This window comes from Aquarana catesbeiana, linkage group LG11 (genome assembly GCF_042186555.1).
Source record: "Aquarana catesbeiana isolate 2022-GZ linkage group LG11, ASM4218655v1, whole genome shotgun sequence".
Classification (NCBI taxonomy): Eukaryota; Metazoa; Chordata; class Amphibia; order Anura; family Ranidae; genus Aquarana; species Aquarana catesbeiana.
The window spans coordinates 20,478,068-20,498,830 of NC_133334.1; the positions used below are offsets into that span (position 1 = coordinate 20,478,068).

Genomic DNA, 20,763 nt, shown 5'->3' on the forward strand with positions numbered 1-20,763 from the left:
CCTTGCCAGGGGTGACCTCTGCCCTCGCCAGCGGTGACCCCTGTCCTCTGCCCTCGCCAGCGGTGACCCCTGTCCTCTGCCCTCGCCAGCGGTGACCCCTGTCCTCTGCCCTCGCCAGCGGTGACCCCTGTCCTCTGCCAGATGAATCGGTCTCTGCCCAAGAAACCCGTAACAACCTCTGGTGGGACCTTGGTTCAAAAAGCCTCCTCTAGAATCCTCTTCGAGACACAGAATGAAATATCAGTAAGATGTGTATTGTCTCCTTACCAGTGGATCTCCTTCGCCGTCTCCAGATGGAGCTTGCTTGCTGGAGGCCCCCTCCCTTGGCACAGAGTAACCGTCAAATCCAACATCTTCTGGTCGCAGCTGCAGCAGTGGTGGCCACTCATGTTGTTGGGGAACAGCGCTCCACGGGTACGTGTCCATGACCCACTTAGCGGGATCTTCCCATGGCGCCCTTCTGCCGTACAACTAGATAACAGAGGACCAGTAATCAAAAATGAGAGTTCTGGACAAAGGTGGCCTAAACATGGCTGCCATTCAGTCAAGCAAGAAAGATGAGGATTTCTTACCTGAAGTCCCTCCCTGACGGCCTCCAGAAGATATGGAATGATTGAGTAGTTCCAGAGATCTGTAAACCAGACCCTAGAGCCGTCCACATCCATGGGGCAGGAGAGGAACAAGCGAGGACCTGCAAAAAAAAAACAGTTGAGACAAATTTAAAGACCCTTAAAGTATAGCTCGAGGCAAAACTTGTTTTTTTTTTTTTTTTTGGAAAGAGTGGAGAAGGATTAGAACACCTGTCAGTATTTATTGCTGTCTGTGTCACCGTTAAGGAGATTCACCCTCACTATTTGTCCTGTTTACCATTATCATTGAAGGTAAAAGAAAATCTCAAATTTTGGGTTGGCCCCAGAAAAGTAAAGGAGGAGAAATCTTCCAAATGGGGACACTAGTTCTGGTGACCTGGGGGTCCCCAAAGAATTCCCTTAATTTGCAGGGATTTCCTCTCACTTCCTGTTTGGCTATGGGACAGGAAGTTACATAGTAGGTGAGGTTGAAAAAAGACACAAGTCCAACCTATGTGTGTGATTATATGTCAGTATTACATTGTATATCCCTGTATGTTGCGGTCATTCAGGTGCTTATCTAATAGTTTTTTGAAACTATTGATGCTCCCCGCTGAGACCACCGCCTGTGGAAGAGAATTCCACATCCTTGCCGCTCTTACAGTAAAGAACCCTCTACATAGTTTAAGGTTAAACCTCTTTTCTTCTAATTTTAATGAGTGGCCACAAGTCTTGTTAAACTCCCTTCTGCGAAAAAGTTTTATCCCTATTGTAAGGTCACCAGTACGGTATTTATAAACTGAAATCATATCCCCTCTCAAGCGTCTCTTCTCCAGAGAGAATAAGTTCAGTGCTCACAACCTTTCCTCATAACTAATATCCTCCAGACCCTTTATTAGCTTTGTTGCCCTTTTTTGTACTCGCTCCATTTCCAGTACATCCTTCCTGAGGACTGGTGCCCAGAACTGGACAGCATACTCCAGGTGCGGCCGGACCAGAGTCTTGTAGAGCGGGAGAATTATCGTTTTATCTCTGGAGTTGATCCCCTTTTTAATGCCAATATTCTGTTTGCTTTGTTAGCAGCAGCTTGGCATTGCATGCCATTGCTGAGCCTATCATCTACTAGGACCCCCAGATCCTTTTCCATCCTAGATTCCCCCAGAGGTTCTCCCCCCAGTCTATAGATTGCATTCATATTTTTGCCACCCAAATGCATTATTTTAAATTTTTCTACATTGAACCTCATTTGCCATGTAGTCGCCCACCCCATTAATTTGTTCAGATCTTCTTGCAAGGTTTCCACATCCTGCGGAGAAGTTATTGCCCTGCTTAGCTTAGTATGGTCTGCAAATACAGAGATTGAACTGTTTATCCCATCCTCCAGGTCGTTTATGAACAAAATTTAAAAGGATCGGTCCCAGCAAGTGTTTTCTACCTTTTACAATAAAAATCATAGTTGATGGTTTTACATTATATGGCGGCCTTTTTCTTTTATGAATGGTGGAGTCCATGATTGGGTCCGGTGACAAGGTTTGAACGGAAGCTGACCTTACATGTTGTTTCCTGAGAGTGACCACATTCCCAGTTGCATGCCTGTTTGACTCCATGCCGCTGGCATTGGGTCCACTGAGTCCGGTAAGAGAGTCCAATTTTTTTTTTTTTATCATCGGTGGTGGATTCACAATCTATGGTGATTTCTTACTGGATGGTGGCCTATCCTTCAGAGGTCGAATATATCTTCAATTTCAACATTGATTTCTACCTAAACACTTGTGATTTCATTTCACCTGTTTGGACTGTGTTTTTTTTCCCCCTTATGGGTTATTTATTCATAATGCCATTTCACATATATGGACTTTTTAGTGATTTCAATTTATGAATTGTATTTATATTCATTTATTGCTGTTTGCACCTAGCACTTTATTTTATTTTGTACAGTCAGTGTGTTATACTTACTGTTTGCATACTTGCACAATTTTCTAATATATACATGCAATATGGATTAGCGCTGCACTCAATATTCCCATGATGGAAATCGTAGTTCCTGAACAACTGGAGGGCCAAAGTTTGAAGACAACAAAAATGCTGGCAATCCCAGGCCGCCAATGCCATTTGCATTGGTACTCGCTACCATTGCCTGTAATTGACAGCTTACTAGGCTCTAATTTGCAAAGACTTGCCCGCCCACCTACCTCTCTAGTATCGCTAAAGTCAGTTAAAAGCAGAAGACGTTGGTAAGCTCTGCAGATAAACACTGCACACCTAGAGTTTCTAAAAGATACAGTTTGGGGCTGATCTAAGGCCTAAAGCATGGGCGTTCAACCTGTGGCTACAAGTCCCATGAGGCATTGCAAGGCTGACAGCTACAAACATGATTCACAAAGGCTAAAGGCATGATCGGACCTGTAGTTCCACAGCAGCTGGGGGGCCACAGCTTGAGCACACAAGGCCTAAAGTGCACGCACTGGAGCTGAACATGTTTTGCGTGTGCACCGGGTAAGTTCTGCACTCTTAATTGTACTGTTAAAAGAAAGTTAGGCCGGCCATACATGGAGCCAATTTCATTCCTGCAACCACGGGTTGCAGGAAAAAAATTTGCTTGATTCCCCCATCAACACAGTCAGTGTTGATGCAGGAATCCCTCCTGCCAGGTCACTGTATGCTCCCTGTGGGGGGGAAGCCTTCCCAGCTGGGAGACAACAGTGATTACCGCTAGCGGCTATAGCAGCTGCTTGCGATAATCATAAGGGAATCCAGCAAGCTGGTTGTAACCCAAGTTGATCAGTCTATCAACTGGGTATATATATATATTTTTTTTAATTCCTTTATTTTCAAAAATGCATGTTACAGTTTGATGTACACAAAACCGAAACCACATACAGCTTTTTATGTATATTGTAAAACAAAAGCAAAGATCAGCCTTTAACATATTCAGATGTCAGTGTAAACGTACAAATTAACATTTCTCTTGATTACACGATCTGTGATGTAGAAATGGAACCTCACAGAGTGAATAAGTCTTATGGAGTAACTATTTTAATGCCCATACATAGTAGTTTCCTGAGAGTGGCCCTTTTCGGTCTATCAGATCATGTAATTATCATGACCCGACAGATAATAAAGTGAAACAACAGAATAATAGAAATAAAAAAAAAATAAAAAGGGAAACTCTCCACCGACCAGGAACAGGAACATCCTTTGAAGATCAGTAGAGTCCAGCAAAGGGTTACTACCATAGTGCAATGTAGACCAAGATATACAACATATCTGACCAGACCTTCCCTTAGCCAGAGGAATGTATGGAGGTGGATAAAACACAGAAAAGGATGAGGGGGGCTAGAGGAGAGCGGGAGAAGAAGAACGGAGAGGCAGAGGTGGGGGAGAAACATAGGTAGGAGAAGAAGGTTGGAGGGAAGGAGGAAGAAGGGCAAAAAGAGGGAGAACGGTGGTGCGGCCCCCCCCGCCAGGCGGGGTCCCTATAACAGGGTATGTTCAAGCTATGTTACCTCACGGAGGTAAGCTTCGGAATAGATAAAGTGTTGCCAGGGACGCCAAGTTTCCCGAAAGGCCTCCTCCCTGCCGTGTAAGGTGGCTGTAAGGTCTTCCATGTCACGCAGTTCGTTGACCTTGGCATATCACTGGATTTTCGTTGGTGGGGTTTCCGATCTCCAAAATAGAGGGATACAGGCCTTAGCAGCATTTAGTAGCTGAATTGTGAGGGAGGCTTTATACTTCTTGATTGGTCGTCTAGAGAGGTGCAGCAGACACGCCCCAGGATCCCCCTCCAAAGTGGCACCTGTCAGATGTTCGATCGTACGTGTCACCTCCCACCAATAAGGTTTAATCTTAGAACAGTCCCAAAAAATGTGGAACATTGTTCCTTCGCCCGACCCACAGCGCCAACACAGACTTGGAACCTGCGGAAAAAAACGATGTAGGGTGGATGGTACTCTGTACCATCTAGTCACAATTTTGTAACATGTCTCCTGAACCCTTGTGGCCAGAGAAGATTTTTGGGCGAAATGTAAAATCTTTTCCCTTTGTGATTCATCAAAGCAAACTCCCAAATCAGTTTCCCACTTAACGAGGAAGGGGGGGACAAACCCCTCTGCCGGAGCAATCAGAGATGAGTAAATCAAGGATAGAGAGTGGCGTATGGGTTCTCTGCGATAACATATACGTTCCAACTCCGTAAGCGGGCGTGGAGGACCCAGAGTCTGAGCGCATCGGCGTAGAAAGTTACGCAGTTGGAGTCCACTCAAAAAGTCCAATGGTGGGTTAAGATCTTCCAACCCGGCCGTCGTACCAAGCCGGTCATTTGGACCAAGAAAGTCGTGAAGGTGAGGCCATCTATTTTCATCTGACAGGGACCTGTAAATTGGACCCTGGCAGCCTGGTGAAAAGTCCGGGTTGCCTAGAATCGGTACCATGGGAGAGGGAATGGGGGATACCAAGGTTTTACGAAAGGTTTCTCTGGCAACCTGCAATGTGGTTCCTAGGGTTGGATGTTCGGAAAAGGTCTTTGGGATCGGAGTGGTAAGCCACGGCCAACTCTTGGCTGTACCGCCGGAGTCTTCTAACTCCATTGTAACCCATTGTTTGGCCTCTGCATGACAGTACCAGTCTATCAGTCTGGTGAGAACTGGGTATATTCAGCCTGCCCACTAATGTTTGGAACCACGTATGGCTGGCCTTAAACCCATTATTAAATACTTGCCATTAACAGTATGAGTGCAAAAATTAAAAAACAAAACAAAAGCAAAGCTTACAGCAAACTGTTGATCACTAACACGCCGGTTGTCTAATGCTTGTAAACATGAAACAATGGGGTCTATTCATCTACTTGCCGACCGCCCACAGTACTTTTACGTCATTACTTTGACGTTGAATACCGTTATGGCACCAGCTAGCTGCCATAACCCCGGCATCTTTTTTAAATTCTCTACAATATAAAAGTGGTCCCAGAGGCAGATTCAACATGGGATCACATTTAGAGGTGCCCCCCGTTGGTAAGCCCGGAACTGATCCGAACCCTCTGATGCCTGGGCATGAAGTCGAGTGAGAGCAAGGTAGTCCCCACTTGGTTCTATGGCCTTGGAAGACTGAAACAACGTCTGACATCACTTCTGCCTCCAGGGCCTAAAGAGGTTGTAAACAGCACCCATGGCCGTTCCTTCAGAGCGCATGCATCGGTGATGTCACTGGCTGCGTGTAATGTAAATATCTCCCAAACAGTGCACCTTTAGGAGATATTTATACTACCTATAGGTAAATGTCTGCAGAGGAAGTTTACTTCCTCTTTAAATGGATCATTTTTTTTCCCTTTGTTACAGGTAAAATGTCTTTTTGCTTTTTTTAGGGTTAATGGGAGATCTGAGGTCTTTTTGATCCCAGATCTCTCAAAGAGGACCTGTCGTGCTTATTTCTATTACAAGAGATGTTTACATTCCTTGTAAAAGGAATAAAAGTGATAAAAAATAAATAAAGGGACAGTGTAAAAAAAGAAAGTAAAATAAAGAAAAAAACCCAAAACATTTTATATATATATATATATATATATATATATATATATATATATACACACATATATACACACACACATATTATATATATATATATATATATATATATATATATAATATAGCTCCCCCTTCCAAACTCGCGCACAGAAGCGAACGCATACGTAAGTTACGCCCACATATGGAAACAGTGTTCATACCACACATGTGAGGTATCATCGCAAACAGAGCGAGAGCAATAATTCTAGCATTAGACCTCCTCTAACTCTAAACCCTAACTCGTAAACATTTTTAAAGCGTCGCCTATAGAGATTTTTCAGTACCGTACTTTGTTGCCATTCCACGAGCCTGACATGTTAGGTATCTATTTACTCAGCATAACAACATCTCTCACATTATACAGAAAAATTGGGCTAACTTTAGTGTTTTTTTTTTATTCATTAAAATGTATTGCGTAATGTAAAAAAATTGCGTTTGAAAGACCGCTGTGCAAATACAGTGTGACATAAAAATTATGCCACGATCACCATTTTTTTCTCTAGGGTCTCTGCTAAAAAAAAAGATATAGATCGTATTTACAAGTTTAAATTTGTATTTTTTGCAGGAAAATTACTTTGAACCCCCCAAAACAAAAAGTTTCAGATAAGGCCTGGTCTTATAGTGGTTATAAAACATACTTTTTAATGTCAGAATTTGTGCAAGCTGAATGAAATGACACAGAAAAAAAATGTATTTTTCTCTTAGAAAAATGACGGTGACATTTTGTTCAGCTTGCACAAATGCTTCTGACATTCATGCAACAGATGTTGTTATAAATAGACCCCCTAATGTGGAAAAGGCTGATGACCCCCAATGCTACATAAAACAAACTACAAATCCCTGAGCCTGCATTGCCGTCTTGAGGCAGTCTGAGTGAATCACAGTTGCTCTGACCAGCCAAAAATCTTAATCTCCAGGTATAGGATAGGTTCACCTCTTGGAGCATGTTACACATTACACACCTATATATAGAGTATAATTTGTAAAGTATTTTAGCACTTATCCTCCTCAAACCCTCCCTCCCTCCCTTTGGATTCCTCTGATAGTTGGCAGGGGATACCCTCCCTGCACCGCCTGTCACATTTTGTAAACAGTGCAGCAGTGCTGAGCTCTGCCTCCACAGCCGCAACATTCATTCACAGGAATCTGTGAATGAGAGGACTACAAGTTCCATCTGCCACCGTGGCAGATGGCTTGTAGTTTTCAATGAACTGTGAGGGCGCTGACTAACATGTTCGAAGTTCATTCACAAGCTCTGCAGCTTTCAAACTGATGACCCATACAGAGGTACGGGCTGAAAGCTGTAGGGCTTGTCTGCAGGAGCCTGACATTGCACTGGTAATTCGCTGATCACAGGTGCAATGATTTGCAGGCTCCTGCGGGGAAAAAAAAATAATAAATGCTTTTGTTCTTCATGTATTATTTTTCCAAAAAGGTGAACTTAGCCTTTATATTCCGATAACAAGACCCAGCATGCCCCATGGCTACAGCCTTTGACAGGCAGAGCATACAGTAACTTCATAGTCTATTGCAGTGATGGCGCACCTTGGCACCCCAGATGTTTTGGAACTACATTTCCCATGATGCTCAACTACACTGCAGAGTGCATGAGCATCATGGGAAATGTAGTTCCAAAACATCTGGGGTGCCAAGGTTCGCCATCACTGGTCTATTGCATTCCCAAAGCCTCCCCGCACCAACACTCTATGATTGTTTTCCATCCAGCACTCACCGATGGTGACATCTGAGGAGCTATGAGCCTCCAGAAAGCGGTTGAGATGTTGCCACACCTTAGGGATCCAATCGATGATCTTCACCAGCTCCACGTTTCGTACGCGGTTGGTCATTTCTGTTTCGATCAGCTTCCGCCGGAGGTAGCGCCCCAGGAAACCCTTTACCGGCTCCGTGTGGTTGGCGCAGAGCACCCACCTATATAGGTAACAGGTTAAAAAAAACAAAGTCAGATGGGATTTATCGTGAAGATGAGCAAGCTCTAAAAATGTAGCATGGAGGGAGAAATCCTTGAAATCCTAACAAGGGTGAGAATGATTACTAAATGACCTGCCTACCCCATACTGATAGTGAGGTTATTAGTAGAAGCTACCACAGAGTGTGCAAAAAAGGAGGAGCATACAGACTCCTCGGGGGCTGGCTTATGTAAGGAGAAACCATAGTTTTTTGGGGTATGGAAAAGCAGCCAGATGCTCCTCACTGTGCTTATCATATCCACTTGACCTCCAGAAGATTTACCCCCCTTCATGACCAGGCCATTTTTTGCGATACGGTGTTCTATTGATTTGAGCCCTCTGTCGAAAAGTGCCCGCACATGCGCAGAATGGAAGGGCACTCTAGCTGATTTACCGATCAGCTGGAGTTACATATAGTTACATAGTAGGTGAGGTTGAAAAAAGACACACGTCCATCAAGTCCAACCTATGTGTGTGATTATATGTCAGTATTACATTGTATATCCCTGTATATTGCGGTCATTCAGGTGATTATCTAATAGTTTCTTGAAGCTATCAATGCTCCCCGCTGAGACCACCGCCTGTGGAAGGGAATTCCACATCCTTACCGCTCTTACAGTAAAGAACCCTCTACGTAGTTTAAGGACAAACCTCTTTTCTTCTAATTGTAATGAGTGGCCACGAGTCTTATTAAACTCTCTTCTGCGAAAAAGTTTTATCCCTATTGTGGGGTCACCAGTACGGTATTTGTAAATTGAAATCATATCCCCTCTCAAGCGTCTCTTCTCCAGAGAGAATAAGTTCAGTGCTCGCAACCTTTCCTCATAACTAAGATCCTCCAGACTATGGAGTGACGTCACCATAGTGCATGTGCACATCGTAGGAGGGTTTATTCGATGGGAGATACAATTTCTCGGGCACAATTGAAAGCTATGTAAAGAGCAGAGGGACAACATAGATGTCAGATTGTGCCTCGCTGTAAACCCGAGACACAATATGACATCTATGGTGTCCCTCCGCTGTTTGCATAGCGTTCAATTATGCCAGAGAAATGGTTTCACCCATCGAAAAAAGGCACCTACAATGTGCGCATGCGCTATGGTGAAGTCACTCCAGCTGATCGGAAAATCAGCTGGAGTGCCGTTCTGTTCTGCGCATGCGCAGGCACTTTTTGACGGTGGGCACATATTGACAGAACACCGGCACTGCATTACTTTATCTGACAATTGCGCGATCATGCAACGCTGTAACCAAATAACATTTAGGTCCCTTTTTCCCCACAAATAGAGCTTTCTTTTGATGGTATTTAATCATCACTTAGTTTTTTTAATTTTTTTCTTGCGCTATAAACAAAAAAAAAAAAAAATTGTTTTTTTTTGTTTTTGTTTTTTTTTCTGCTATAAAAGATATCCAATACAAACATGAAAAAAAAAATCAAATTTCTTTATAAATTTAGGCCAATATATATTATGCTACATATTTTTGGTAAAGAAAAATCCCAATAGGCGTATATTGATTGGTTTGTGCAAAGGCTATAGCGTCTACAAACTATGGCGTGTATATACTGGAATATATTTTTTTTTAATACTACTATTGGTGGCGATCCGCGACTTATATTGGCGCAGCGGAAAATTAGACACTGACACTTTGTGGGAACCAGTGACCGTAAATAGTGCTAAAAATATGCACTGTCACTGTACTAATGACACTGGGAAAGAGTTAAACATATAAGGAGATTAAAGGGTTAACTGTGTGCCTAGCCAGTGTTTATGTGTACTGTGTAAGGTGCTTTTACTAAGGGAAGTGATAGATTTTATTCCCTGCTTTGCAAAGACACAGAATCCATCACTTCCTCCCTGTCAGAACGGAAATCTGCCTTGTTTACAGAGCTCCGTTCTATGTCTCTGCCCAACGATCGGCGGATGTCAGCGGACATCCAGTGTCCAGCACCCACAGATCAGCTTCTGCTGTGAGCAATCACAGCAGAAACGCGCCCCCCCCCCCCAGGTGGAAGTGCAGAATCACGTATATCTGCTATTTGGTGTTCCTTAAATGGTTACTGGGGCAAAAATATATTAAAAATGTAATTAAGAATTTGTATTCTTCTTAATATCTGCCTATTTCGGTGTGAATCATTACTGACTGGGACAGGTTTTTTTTTTTTCTGCTCAATCAATATTTCTCCACATTAACCTTCTGTTATCCAGAAAAAAAGATCAGACATACCTGAAGTTGTGGTGGAGTTGCAGGTTGGGCGTGGAGGATGTTGCCTGGTTCATGGTGCCAATGATGTATGGGCTGTAGGGAGATTATTATAAAGAAGAAGAAATATGTCATTCAAACATTATTGTATTTGGTTCTTATTCAAAACAATAATAAAGATCTCTGCATGTATAAATGGCAGGTATATAGAGTAAGTGTTAAAACTGAACTCCAGGAGATTATAAATATTGTCTAAATCCATTTATCATGTGTATTCTTCTTGAATCTCGGTGTGCTTCCTGTATTTCTTCCAGATCTGTGCAGTAATCCAATGCGAGACTTCCTGTAATAAAGACCGCTCACTGCTGCTCTCTCTCCTTGTGCGGGGTGACTGGTCTTGTCTCCGCCCCTCCTATAGTTTTCTGCAGGCAGCCTGTAGTGGGTGGAGTCTGCTGGCCCCCTCCCACAGCTCTGCTCTCTCTCCTGGTGCAGGATAACTGGTCTGGTCTCTATCGTTTTCTGCAGGCAGCCTGTAGTGGGTGGAGCCTGCTGGGCCCCTCCCACAGCTCTATTCTCTGCACAGGCCATGTACAGCATAGTGATGATGTCACTACTACCTTTACAGGGTAATAATCTGGGTTGAAAATGCATCTGGTGAACACAAAGTGGATTTATATCGTTTGTGGGTGTTAAGGAGAATACTGAAATGAGAGTTTTTGTGCCCGGAAGAATGGGAACAATAGACAAGGAAAAAAGGGGACATGGCAGAATCTTTGCTGTTGTTCCTGGTGAACTGCATCATTATGACCAATAGCATATATATATATACGCACACACAATAGAAAGACAGGCAATAACTACCCTCTAACCAGGAACTAGCGACAGCAAAATAAAAGGCAAGCTGGGCCTTAAGCTTCAGCAGTGAGTTACTAGTTAACAAATCAGTTTCATAAATATAATAATATAAGATATGTGTGTGTATATATATATAATTTATTTATTTATTATCTTTGCTGCTATAACAAAGCCCCTATGAGCAGCTAGAATACTGAACAGAATTACCATTTGTGGTATTTGCAGTTTAGAAGGCCATTGAAGATATCCCCTAGGGAGCTGACATGGTGCAGATTATCCAGGATGATGACCAGAGGCATGTCCACCGAACTGTTCGCACTGTTACATTGGTCGGCCAGGTTGGAGAGATACTGACGCAGTTCCTGCACGACGAAATAGGAAAATGTTAGTGGAAACTCACAGACATCACTTCTATGAAATGAGAACACGTTCAAGTAATCGAAGTATCAGGGATACATGGAGGACATGTTAAGGTAATCGATGTATCGGGGATATACACAGTATCTCACAAAAGTGAGTACACCCCTCACATTTTTGTAAATATTTTATTATATCTTTTCACGTGACAAGACCCTATTGATCATCTGTGGGACATCCTCAAACGGAAGGTGGAGGAGCGCAAGGTCTCTAACATCCACCAGCTCTGTGATGTCATCATGGAGGAGGGGAAGAGGACTCCAGTGGTAACCTGTGAAGCTCTGGTGAACTCCATACCCAAGAGGGTTAAGGCAGTGCTGGAAAATAATGGTGGCCACACAAAGTATTGACACTTTGGGCCCAATGTGGACATTTTCACTTAGGGGTGTACTGACTTTTGTTGCCAGCGATTTAGACATTAATGGCTGTGTGTTGAGTTATTTTGAGGGGACAGCAAATTTACACTGTTATACAAGCTGTACACTCACTACTTTACATTGTAGCAAAGTGTCATTTCTTCAGTGTTGTCACATGAAAAGATAGAAGAAAATATTTACAAAAATGTGAGGGGTGTACTCACTTTTGTGAGATACTGTAGGTAAAAAAAAATGTGCATTTTATTTATTTTTTCCAAGGAGCCTGCAGAGCATTGCCCCCACAATCACCAGAACATGGGTATAATGTCCTGGTCCTGCAGACTCTCAGCATAGCGTCTGCTCGTACCTCCTACATGCAGGCAGTTACCTGGGAGACCCAATGAATGACAAGAGCGCTCACCAGCGCCCGCACAACTCACTGAAAACTACAAGCCGTCAGCCGCAATGAGTGACGGTATTTGTTAGCATTAATTCACCGGAAACTGTGATGGAATGATGCAGCTGTGTGGGCGGAGCCCCACATGGCTGCGCTTTTTTCAAATAGTGACAGTGGGTACGGGGAGAAGTGTGTGTGTGTGTGTGTGTGTGTGTGTGTGGGGGGGGGGGGTGTTGGGGGGGCAGGTGCTGGAATATGTTGCATGTTCCACCCTAAAAACAGGTGGAACATGTAACATGGTAAAAGGTGAACTTATCATTTAAGGGTTAAAGTAAAAGGGTGAAGTATTGGGCATCACTTTAGTGTTAGCGACACATAGGCCAGACACTAAATTTACACGGTACTGAAAATGAACCTAAAGCCTTATGTGGACACAGGCGCTATCACTGAAAAGTAATTACTGATTGGTTGCTAGGAATAACTACACTTCACACATCCCTGACATACTCGATAAGTCTACACAATGGTAATCTAGGTTTGCAGCTTCCTATAGGACAGAAACAACAGTGAGGAATCCTTACCTTGCTGGACTTATGATCCACATTAAAAGTAGCAATGATGCCATCGCTTAGTTCTCGCCCCTCGCGCAGCACCATGTGCTCAGACAGCCGGTTAGCCAAGTAGGTTTTACCCGTCCCACTAGGACCGGACAGGATAATCCTCCGATGTTCTGTTAGCAGTGAGACGTATCGCTGTAATATTGGGCGAGGAATCAGCGTTTCAAACACCAGAGCGTCCAAACTGTTCTCAGAGAGACCTGAAACAGAACAGATGACAACATTATCCTCTAATAGCAAAGTGTGGCATTGTGTTAGTGGCAAAGCCTAAGCAAGCTTTTTGGACAGTTTGGCAGACATCTGAGATGACATTTGTAGCTCCTCCCATAAACCTGTAACGGGGGCGTGTCAGAGCTGGATCAACTAATTTCTTCTCTGTTATAGAATCCTGATATCATCATATTGCATTGTGATGGCCATTGCTGTTGGAAGAACTGGGAATTCTGTTTGTGTAGCCTTTCCCCTGGAGGCCCCCCAAGATATGAGAAGCCACCATGTGATTCAGCTTTCCGACAACCACCTAACACTGAAGATTTAGTTGGATTAGGCCTTTATGGTGAACCTGTCTATCACAAACAATGCAGGTCACCATCTTGTGGGTTAGAGTGGTGGTTGTCAACTTGTGAGATATATGGAGCCTAAAATGTGGTCCTTGACAACACCAAGGGGCTTCACATGATATTCAGTATATGTAATGCTAGAAAAGGAAATGAAGGTCGGAGACTGCGGACATGCTACAGGCTTAGTTGTAGATCTGCTGCAAGAGACTTGGGACATATTACATTACACTAGCAGAAATAATTTCTATTACCACATTACAGATCAATGCTCTCATTCCCAATACAGGCTACTGGGGTCTGAAGGTACTAAAGGGCTGCATGTGGCCAGTGGTGTATTTTGGTTTTGTGCTGCCTTAGACAAGACTAAAATCGGGCACTGCCCCCCCCCGCATCTAAGGTTGTCCCACCCCAGCCACAGTATACCATTCTTGTCTCAGGGTCTGAAGAGGAAGCTGCAGTCATTCACAGTGTACAGCTGTGGCTTCCTCATCAGACCCTGAGACACGATTCATCCAAGTACCACATATGTGGTCAATGGAGCAGAGGATGGGGTCAGCGGGACATAGGACAGGGTCAGCAGGGATGAGGTGGCACTGATGAGAAGACACTAATAGTTGGCACTAAAGGACACTGATAGGTAGCACTGATGAAAAAACATTGTTTGGTAGAACTGATTGGCAGCACTAATAAGCGACACTGATTGGCAGCACTGATCATCAGGACACTGATGATTAGTGCCCTGATGATCAGTGCAGGTGTCCCTATTCACACTAGCCGGTTACCAGCTCTCTCCTCTTCTCATGCTGACAGCGTGAGGAAAGGAATGCTAATAAACGGCAAGTGTGTTTACAATGTGATCAGCTGTGATTAGACACAGCTATTCACGAGGTAAAGAGCCACTGTGATTAGCTCTTTACCCCAATCTGTGATCAGCTGTTCCTGAAGGACACAGCGATCACAGATTTCACGGGGCGCGTGCCGCGGAGAACGCAGTCAATAGATGCTCTTCCAGAACTTGAAGACCGCCTGTAGCTGTCTGTACCTGACTGTAGCCGTCATTCAGCTATAGCGTGGTCGACTGGGGGGGGGGGGGGCTGGCGGCGCTGAAAAATGCCGCCCAAGGCAAACCCCTTGTTTACCTTGCGCAGGTGCGGCCCTGTATGTGGGCCTAAGGCCACAAGTTGGGCACCAGGGGGTTAGAGGGTAACACACTTTGGGCATTTTTATCACCTCATCTCTCCCAACATTTTTGACATGCACAAGGAATAAAAGAATGGGAAGATTTAGCAATTAATCAAAAATATCACTTACCTTTTAATGTGAGGGCGATGGTGTCATTTTCACCCACCAGATACCCGCATGGAAGGAGTTCCGGGGTTCCCACAGTGTTTGTACGTTTGATTTCTCCGATGCTGTAACCGGTTACACTCTCAGAATTGAGTCCTAGCTGTGTGATTGGATCCACGTGTACAATGTACTCCTGTAGAAAACATCACGCAGGTTAGGCTTTATACATTGAGGAATCAAAGTGCATCATCCGAAGCCACATGAGGGGGAAGGAGGGGTGGGGGGGCAAACTTCTGGGGGATCTCGCTGCGGCCAAATGAGGCACCGGAGGAGGAGGGGGAGGAGGCAGATAAGAGGAGCTTCCACTTTTAGGTGGACCTCCGCTTTAAACTCCAGAGAGGATGGTCAACAGAACAAGGGGGGGGGGGGCGGTGAATTTCCCCAACGGGGACACAGATAGCAATAAAAACATAACCTAATGTAAAAACTAGTAAGGGTGCCACACCAATGGCCAGAAAGAGTCCAAAATAATATTTTAGTATTATAAATCGGTAGAATCAGTAACATGTTTTCGGGGGTTCAGACACTTCCCCACCCGGGGGAGATTGCACAAGCAGCTGCTTACAGGTTTTACTATAAACATATTACTATTATTACAATCTAATGTAGTCAAGCCACAATAGATTTATCTTATGACCTGGTGAAGGGGAGAGTGTCTGAACCCCCAAAAAGAGCTAGTTTTCTTATTCTATTGTTTTTCCAATAAAATACAATTGTGGACTCTTTGACCATTAATGTGGCACCCTTATTGCTTCTTACATATTTGAACTTTTTTTCAAAGACCCTTTACACAAATCAACAGTGAACACAACACTTTAAAGGTCTTATAAGTGATAATATTCTACCTTAAATAACCGGCGTACAACCCCATCCAGGACATCCCATTTGGTTTTGCCACCGACACCAATACAGCCAATAAGAAATATGCGAGGCCGGCAATCCTGGAGAAGAAGTACAAGGAGATATGTGAGATATACAAAGAACCATAGAATTACATTACTTTTATTATTGCTCTAACAAACAAGGTGAGGGCCGGGGGGCATTTTATATCCTGTACTACCTTTCCTTTTCATTATAGTGTACCTCAGTTGTTTATAACAACCTCAATTCCAAAAAAGACACCCAAGCGGACATATAACTTCCTACCGCTGGCACTGTTAGCTACTAGCTGTTCCAGTATTCACAAATCTCACAGAATATTATACAAAAGCCTGATTTTAGAGACTGTTCTAGTCAGTGGCGGCCCGTCCATAAGGGGCGCAGGGGCACCGCCCCCCCTAACCCATGAGCCCGGCCCCTAATCTACATGCAGGGTGCCGGACGCATGGATTTCAATGGGTTTATTTTTTTTTTAAGCACATGATTAGCAGAGGCTCTAATTGGCTTTAAAAAAAGCGTGGACTCGGGGTGCGCCCTGAGCCCACCCAGTTGTGTGACAATAGCGAATTAATATTCGCTATTGTCTTCCTGATTCTCCTCCCAGCCAATCAGGAAGCAGGTCCTGAGTCTCGATTGGCCAAGAGAAGAAGCAATCGTATTAACCGCCGAGGGAAGGAGAAGGGAAGCCGCTGAGGAGGAAGCTGCCGTGAAGCCCGAGACGCAGGGTGAAGCCATCGAGGAGGAAGCAGACGCCGATAAGGAGGAGACGCAGGAAGGAGCCAAAGCTGCCCATGACCTAGATGGGGTAAGAGTGCGGGACCGACTGGGGGGGGGGGGGGTGTAGGGATTCTTAAGTGCAGGGCAAAGTGAACGACTGATGGGGGGGGGGGGGGGAATGTGATGGTGGAACGTCTTGTGCCGCCCCCCCCCCCCCAAATATACAGCACTAGCCACTGGTTATAGTATTGTCTGAACCCTAAGCCCCTAATAAAGGGGGACTGGTTCTGGCGTTCCTTCTGTGGTTTCCTTCTTTGAGGATCTAGAACAGCGGTAGGCAACCTGGGGCCCTCCAGCTGTTGCAGAACTACAAGTCCCATTATGCCTCTGGGAGTAATTGTAACTGCCAGCCTTGCCATGCCTCACGGGAAATGTAGTTCCACAACAGCTGGAGGACCCCAGGTTGCCTACCCCTGGTCTAGAATAACCTGTAAAGAGCATGGGGTTGATTTAAAACTGAAGAGTGCAAAATCTGGTGCAGCTCTGCATAGGAACCAATCAGCTTCCAGTTTTGTTTTTTCTTGTAAAAGCTTAATTGAACAAGCTGAAGTTATGAGCTGATTGGTTCCCATGCACAGCTGCACCAGATTTTGCACTCTCCAGTTTTAGTAAATCAACTCCAATATGTAGTAGTTTTGTATATATTTTCTTTTGGGTTTCTGGGTTACAACATATAGAGTAGATGCTCAGTTTTAGCCAGTAGGTGGAGCACTAAATAACTTTTTCAGGTTTTCGGGGCTGTGTTTCCTCCCTTCCCCTCCTGCCATGTTCAGGCCATGTGTGGTTCAAAGTTTCAGTTAGAGAGGGCATGAAAGCAGATAGGGGTTGATTTAATAAGACCCCTTTCACACTGGAGGCGTCTTTCAGGCGCTTTAGCGCTAAAAATAGCGCCTGAAAAACGCCTCATCTGCAGTCCCAGTGTGAAAGCCCGAACGCTTTCACACTGGGGCGCTGCTCTGGCAGAACATAAAAAAAAAGTCCTGCAAGCAGCACCTTTTTGGGGTGCTCCTGCCCATTGAAGTCAATGGGCATCGGCGCCAAAGTGCCTTTGCAGCTGCGCTTTGCCGACACTTTTAACCCTTTATTCGGCCGCTAGTGGGGGTTAAAAGCTCCCTGCTAGCGGCCGAAAAGTGCCTCTAAAATGATGGTAAAGCGCCGCTAAAATGCGGCCGCGCTGTCAGTGTGAAAGGGCTCTAAAGGCAGATAGACTGTTCACTGTACAAGGGAATTTTCCCTTAGTTTAGCTAAGTGACTACATTGAAGCTTCCATCTCGCAATCATGGATTGACTTCCATCTCCCAATCATGTGCAAACAAATATACTGATGTTTGTTTGTTTGATGTTCTTGTATTCCCCCCCTTTTATTGGTTGAGCTAGATGGACTTTGTCTTTTTTTAAACCACACTATATAACGATGTGATTGGGTATTCTTGGCTTGGTGAATGTGAATTCACTTTGTAAAGTGAACAGCCTATTTGCCTTTAGTAAATCAACCCCAATGTCTCTGCTGTGGTCTTTTTTTCCCTTTTTATTGGTTGAACTAGATGTACTTTTTTTTTTTTAACCTGACTGACTATGTATATAAAACATCAGTTTAAAAACCTAAATAGAAAAACAAAAATGCCCAGAAACAATGTAGTCTGCCCTGTTTGTATTACTGCTTCTCGTTTCCTCTCCTTGGGTCACTTTCCTTTCTTTCCATTATGACATATTATGCTTCAGAGTCCCCCTTCATCTTTTATCTGTCCCCCACATATATTGCTTCAACATCATTCATGTTAACAAAACACAGTCATCAGCTCAGCACACCCACCTCTCTCCATTTCACCTCCTCCAAGAGGCTGACCACAATCTTGACATGGCGGCTCTCCTTGCGCAGGGTGCCATCGGCAGAATCCTCCAGCAGCATGTCTGAAAGGGCAAAAGGGGATTTGTTAGGAACAGGGGGTGTAACTACCAATCATGGTGCCCCCATGTCAAAATTTTAAAGGGGCCCCTTTTCAGCAACTGGAGCAAACTTTTTCACTCCTTCAAATCACATCCAGACTTTGCTGTCTTTGGTCCAGATTTAATTTGCCCAACAATTTATGTAAAGCCTTGATGAAGGGGGTCCTAACCCTTAACATGTCTTTTAAGGCCAAGTTCACGCAAGTCCGATGCGAACTTCCCCTCCGTTTTCACTGCGAATTTCCAAAGCAGCTGTTCAGCGGTTCAGCTGCGATTTAGATACGGTTCAGATGCAAATTATTGGAGCCGGCAGCCACCATCTTTAACAATAGCTGGTTGTTAAAGTGATACTAAAGGATCGTTTTTTATTTTTTTTTTTAGTAACAAATATTTCATACTTACCTCCACTCCACTGTGCAGCTCGTTCTGGGGTCCTTCGGCAGCTCTTGCGGCTCCTCCCCGCATTAGAAGCGCTCTCCCGAGGGGGTTACCTTGCGGGCACGCTCCCAAGTCCAGCATTTGGCGTCCATAGAGGCCCCGCCCCCCTGGTCATTGGATTTGATTGACAGCAGTGGGAGCCAATGGCTGCACTGCTATCAATCTATCCAACCAAGAGAGGGACCGGGGGGGGGGGGGGGCTTTTGGGCTGGTGACTGCAAGGTGGGTAGCACCTCGCTTGGCATTCTGGTTTGAACTTCAGCGAGTCGTCTTCACCACATCTAGATGTCTAAATGCATTGAGTCGCTGTCACGTGATTGGCTGATTAGCAACTTGTGTTACCAAGCAATTGAACAGGCGTACCTAATAAACTGGCCGGTGAGTGTATATATAGGTTATAGCAGTGACTCCTCCACTCACCCAGGCTGGAGGATTCCGTCATCGTCATCCCTGGCTGTGTGAAGCCCATGGACTGTCTTGGAGAGGAAGAGATGGAGATCTGGGATGGCGTTCTGCTGCATTTCCCATGATTCTCTGCCTTCAGATGATCGTTTTCAGCTTTCAGCTTCTCAATCTCAGTCTGGAAAAGGGATAATAATAAGAGCACACAGAAGAGGCCCAGCCAATTGGAACGATAAATCAGGAGCAATGACAGGCAATATATGAACAGGTTCAGCGAGGTACGAATGTAATCCGGTGAATACCGCGGCGGTGCATTACCTGCATTCTGTTCATGGCCTCCCGCAGTATATCCAGCTGATGTGCCGAGCTCAGAGCCTCCAGTCTTATGTCGGTCAGTTTCATCTCCTTGTCACGCAGCTCGTTGCGCAGTTGTAAGACACTGTCTGCTTCGCTATCTGTGCACTCAGAAAGGCTAGAAGGGGACAAAAAAGGGTAAATCAGTCACTGCAGTACTTCGCATACCATCCTCTAATCATCCAGGAGGGCTTCCCTGACAACTGGCCCCCCCGGCCAACAAGCCCTTGACATCCTCATATACAAGGCAGGACCACTGGCCCTGCATTGTATGTGGTGACATCATAGAGGCTGCATCCCTACTATGGACGAAGAGGAGTGACTTTGTAGGACCAGGTCCTACGAAAGGAGGGAAAATGATATCTTAATGCTTTTAATGCTCACTGTCATTCAGCTTTAGAATATGACTTATGAGTAGGGTTGGACCGATACTAGTATCGGTACCGGTGCCGATATCGAGTATTTGCAAATGCACCGATACCTGAAAATTTCAGGCTCGGCTCTTTGAGCTGTCGGTGGGTCTCCCCTGTTGACAGCTGAAGTGTTAAAGAAGTCCAGGAATTGGAGCGGTCAAAAAAAAAAAAAAAAAAGCAGCCACATTTCTCAGCCTGAAACACTAAAATAAAAAGAAACATTGTTTCTTTTGGTATCTTTCTGTTTCTTCATCTGCAGCTCAAAGGGATGAACAAATGTTTAACCCCTTATTAACCCTTAATTTACTCTAATCAGCCTTAATTAACTCCCTATTCTCCTCCATTTAATTATTTTCCCTATTTTTTTTTTTTTGTTCACGTCTATTTTATAAACGATAAACAATTAAAACTTTTTTTTGTTTGCTTTGTTAGTGAATATTTTTTTTACACATATATATTAACATATATTTGAACATTTCAGATTGAAAAAGCGCAAAATTTAAAAAAAAATCTTTTTATTTCATTTGTAAATAACTTTTCAATGCTTTGTACCATTGCTCACATGAAATGAAAACAAAACAGTTGCGGTAGGTATCGGTAATTGGTATTGGCGAGTACTTTAAAAAAAAGTATCGGTACTCGTAGTAAAAAAAAATGGTATCGGTGCATGCCTAGTTATGAGCGCAAATACGGAAGCGGTTTGTGTTG

General features: G+C 44.3%; 1 protein-coding gene across 8 annotated transcripts in view; it reads right to left on the minus strand.

Annotated features, from left to right (window-relative positions):
- Positions 1 to 20,763, minus strand: part of NAV2 (neuron navigator 2) — a 634,885-nt gene that overhangs the window by 6,496 nt on the left and 607,626 nt on the right. For all 8 annotated transcript variants that reach the window (XM_073604037.1, XM_073604035.1, XM_073604040.1 and 5 more), the window contains 11 exons: positions 19,607 to 19,760; positions 19,307 to 19,466; positions 18,315 to 18,412; positions 15,691 to 15,786; positions 14,810 to 14,978; positions 12,903 to 13,138; positions 11,359 to 11,513; positions 10,321 to 10,392; positions 7,860 to 8,056; positions 573 to 691; positions 268 to 471 (listed from right to left, as the gene is read on the minus strand). In XM_073604037.1, coding sequence (XP_073460138.1) covers positions 268 to 471; positions 573 to 691; positions 7,860 to 8,056; positions 10,321 to 10,392; positions 11,359 to 11,513; positions 12,903 to 13,138; positions 14,810 to 14,978; positions 15,691 to 15,786; positions 18,315 to 18,412; positions 19,307 to 19,466; positions 19,607 to 19,760 — 1,660 coding nt within the window. The remainder of the gene's footprint in view (positions 1 to 267; positions 472 to 572; positions 692 to 7,859; positions 8,057 to 10,320; positions 10,393 to 11,358; positions 11,514 to 12,902; positions 13,139 to 14,809; positions 14,979 to 15,690; positions 15,787 to 18,314; positions 18,413 to 19,306; positions 19,467 to 19,606; positions 19,761 to 20,763) is intronic.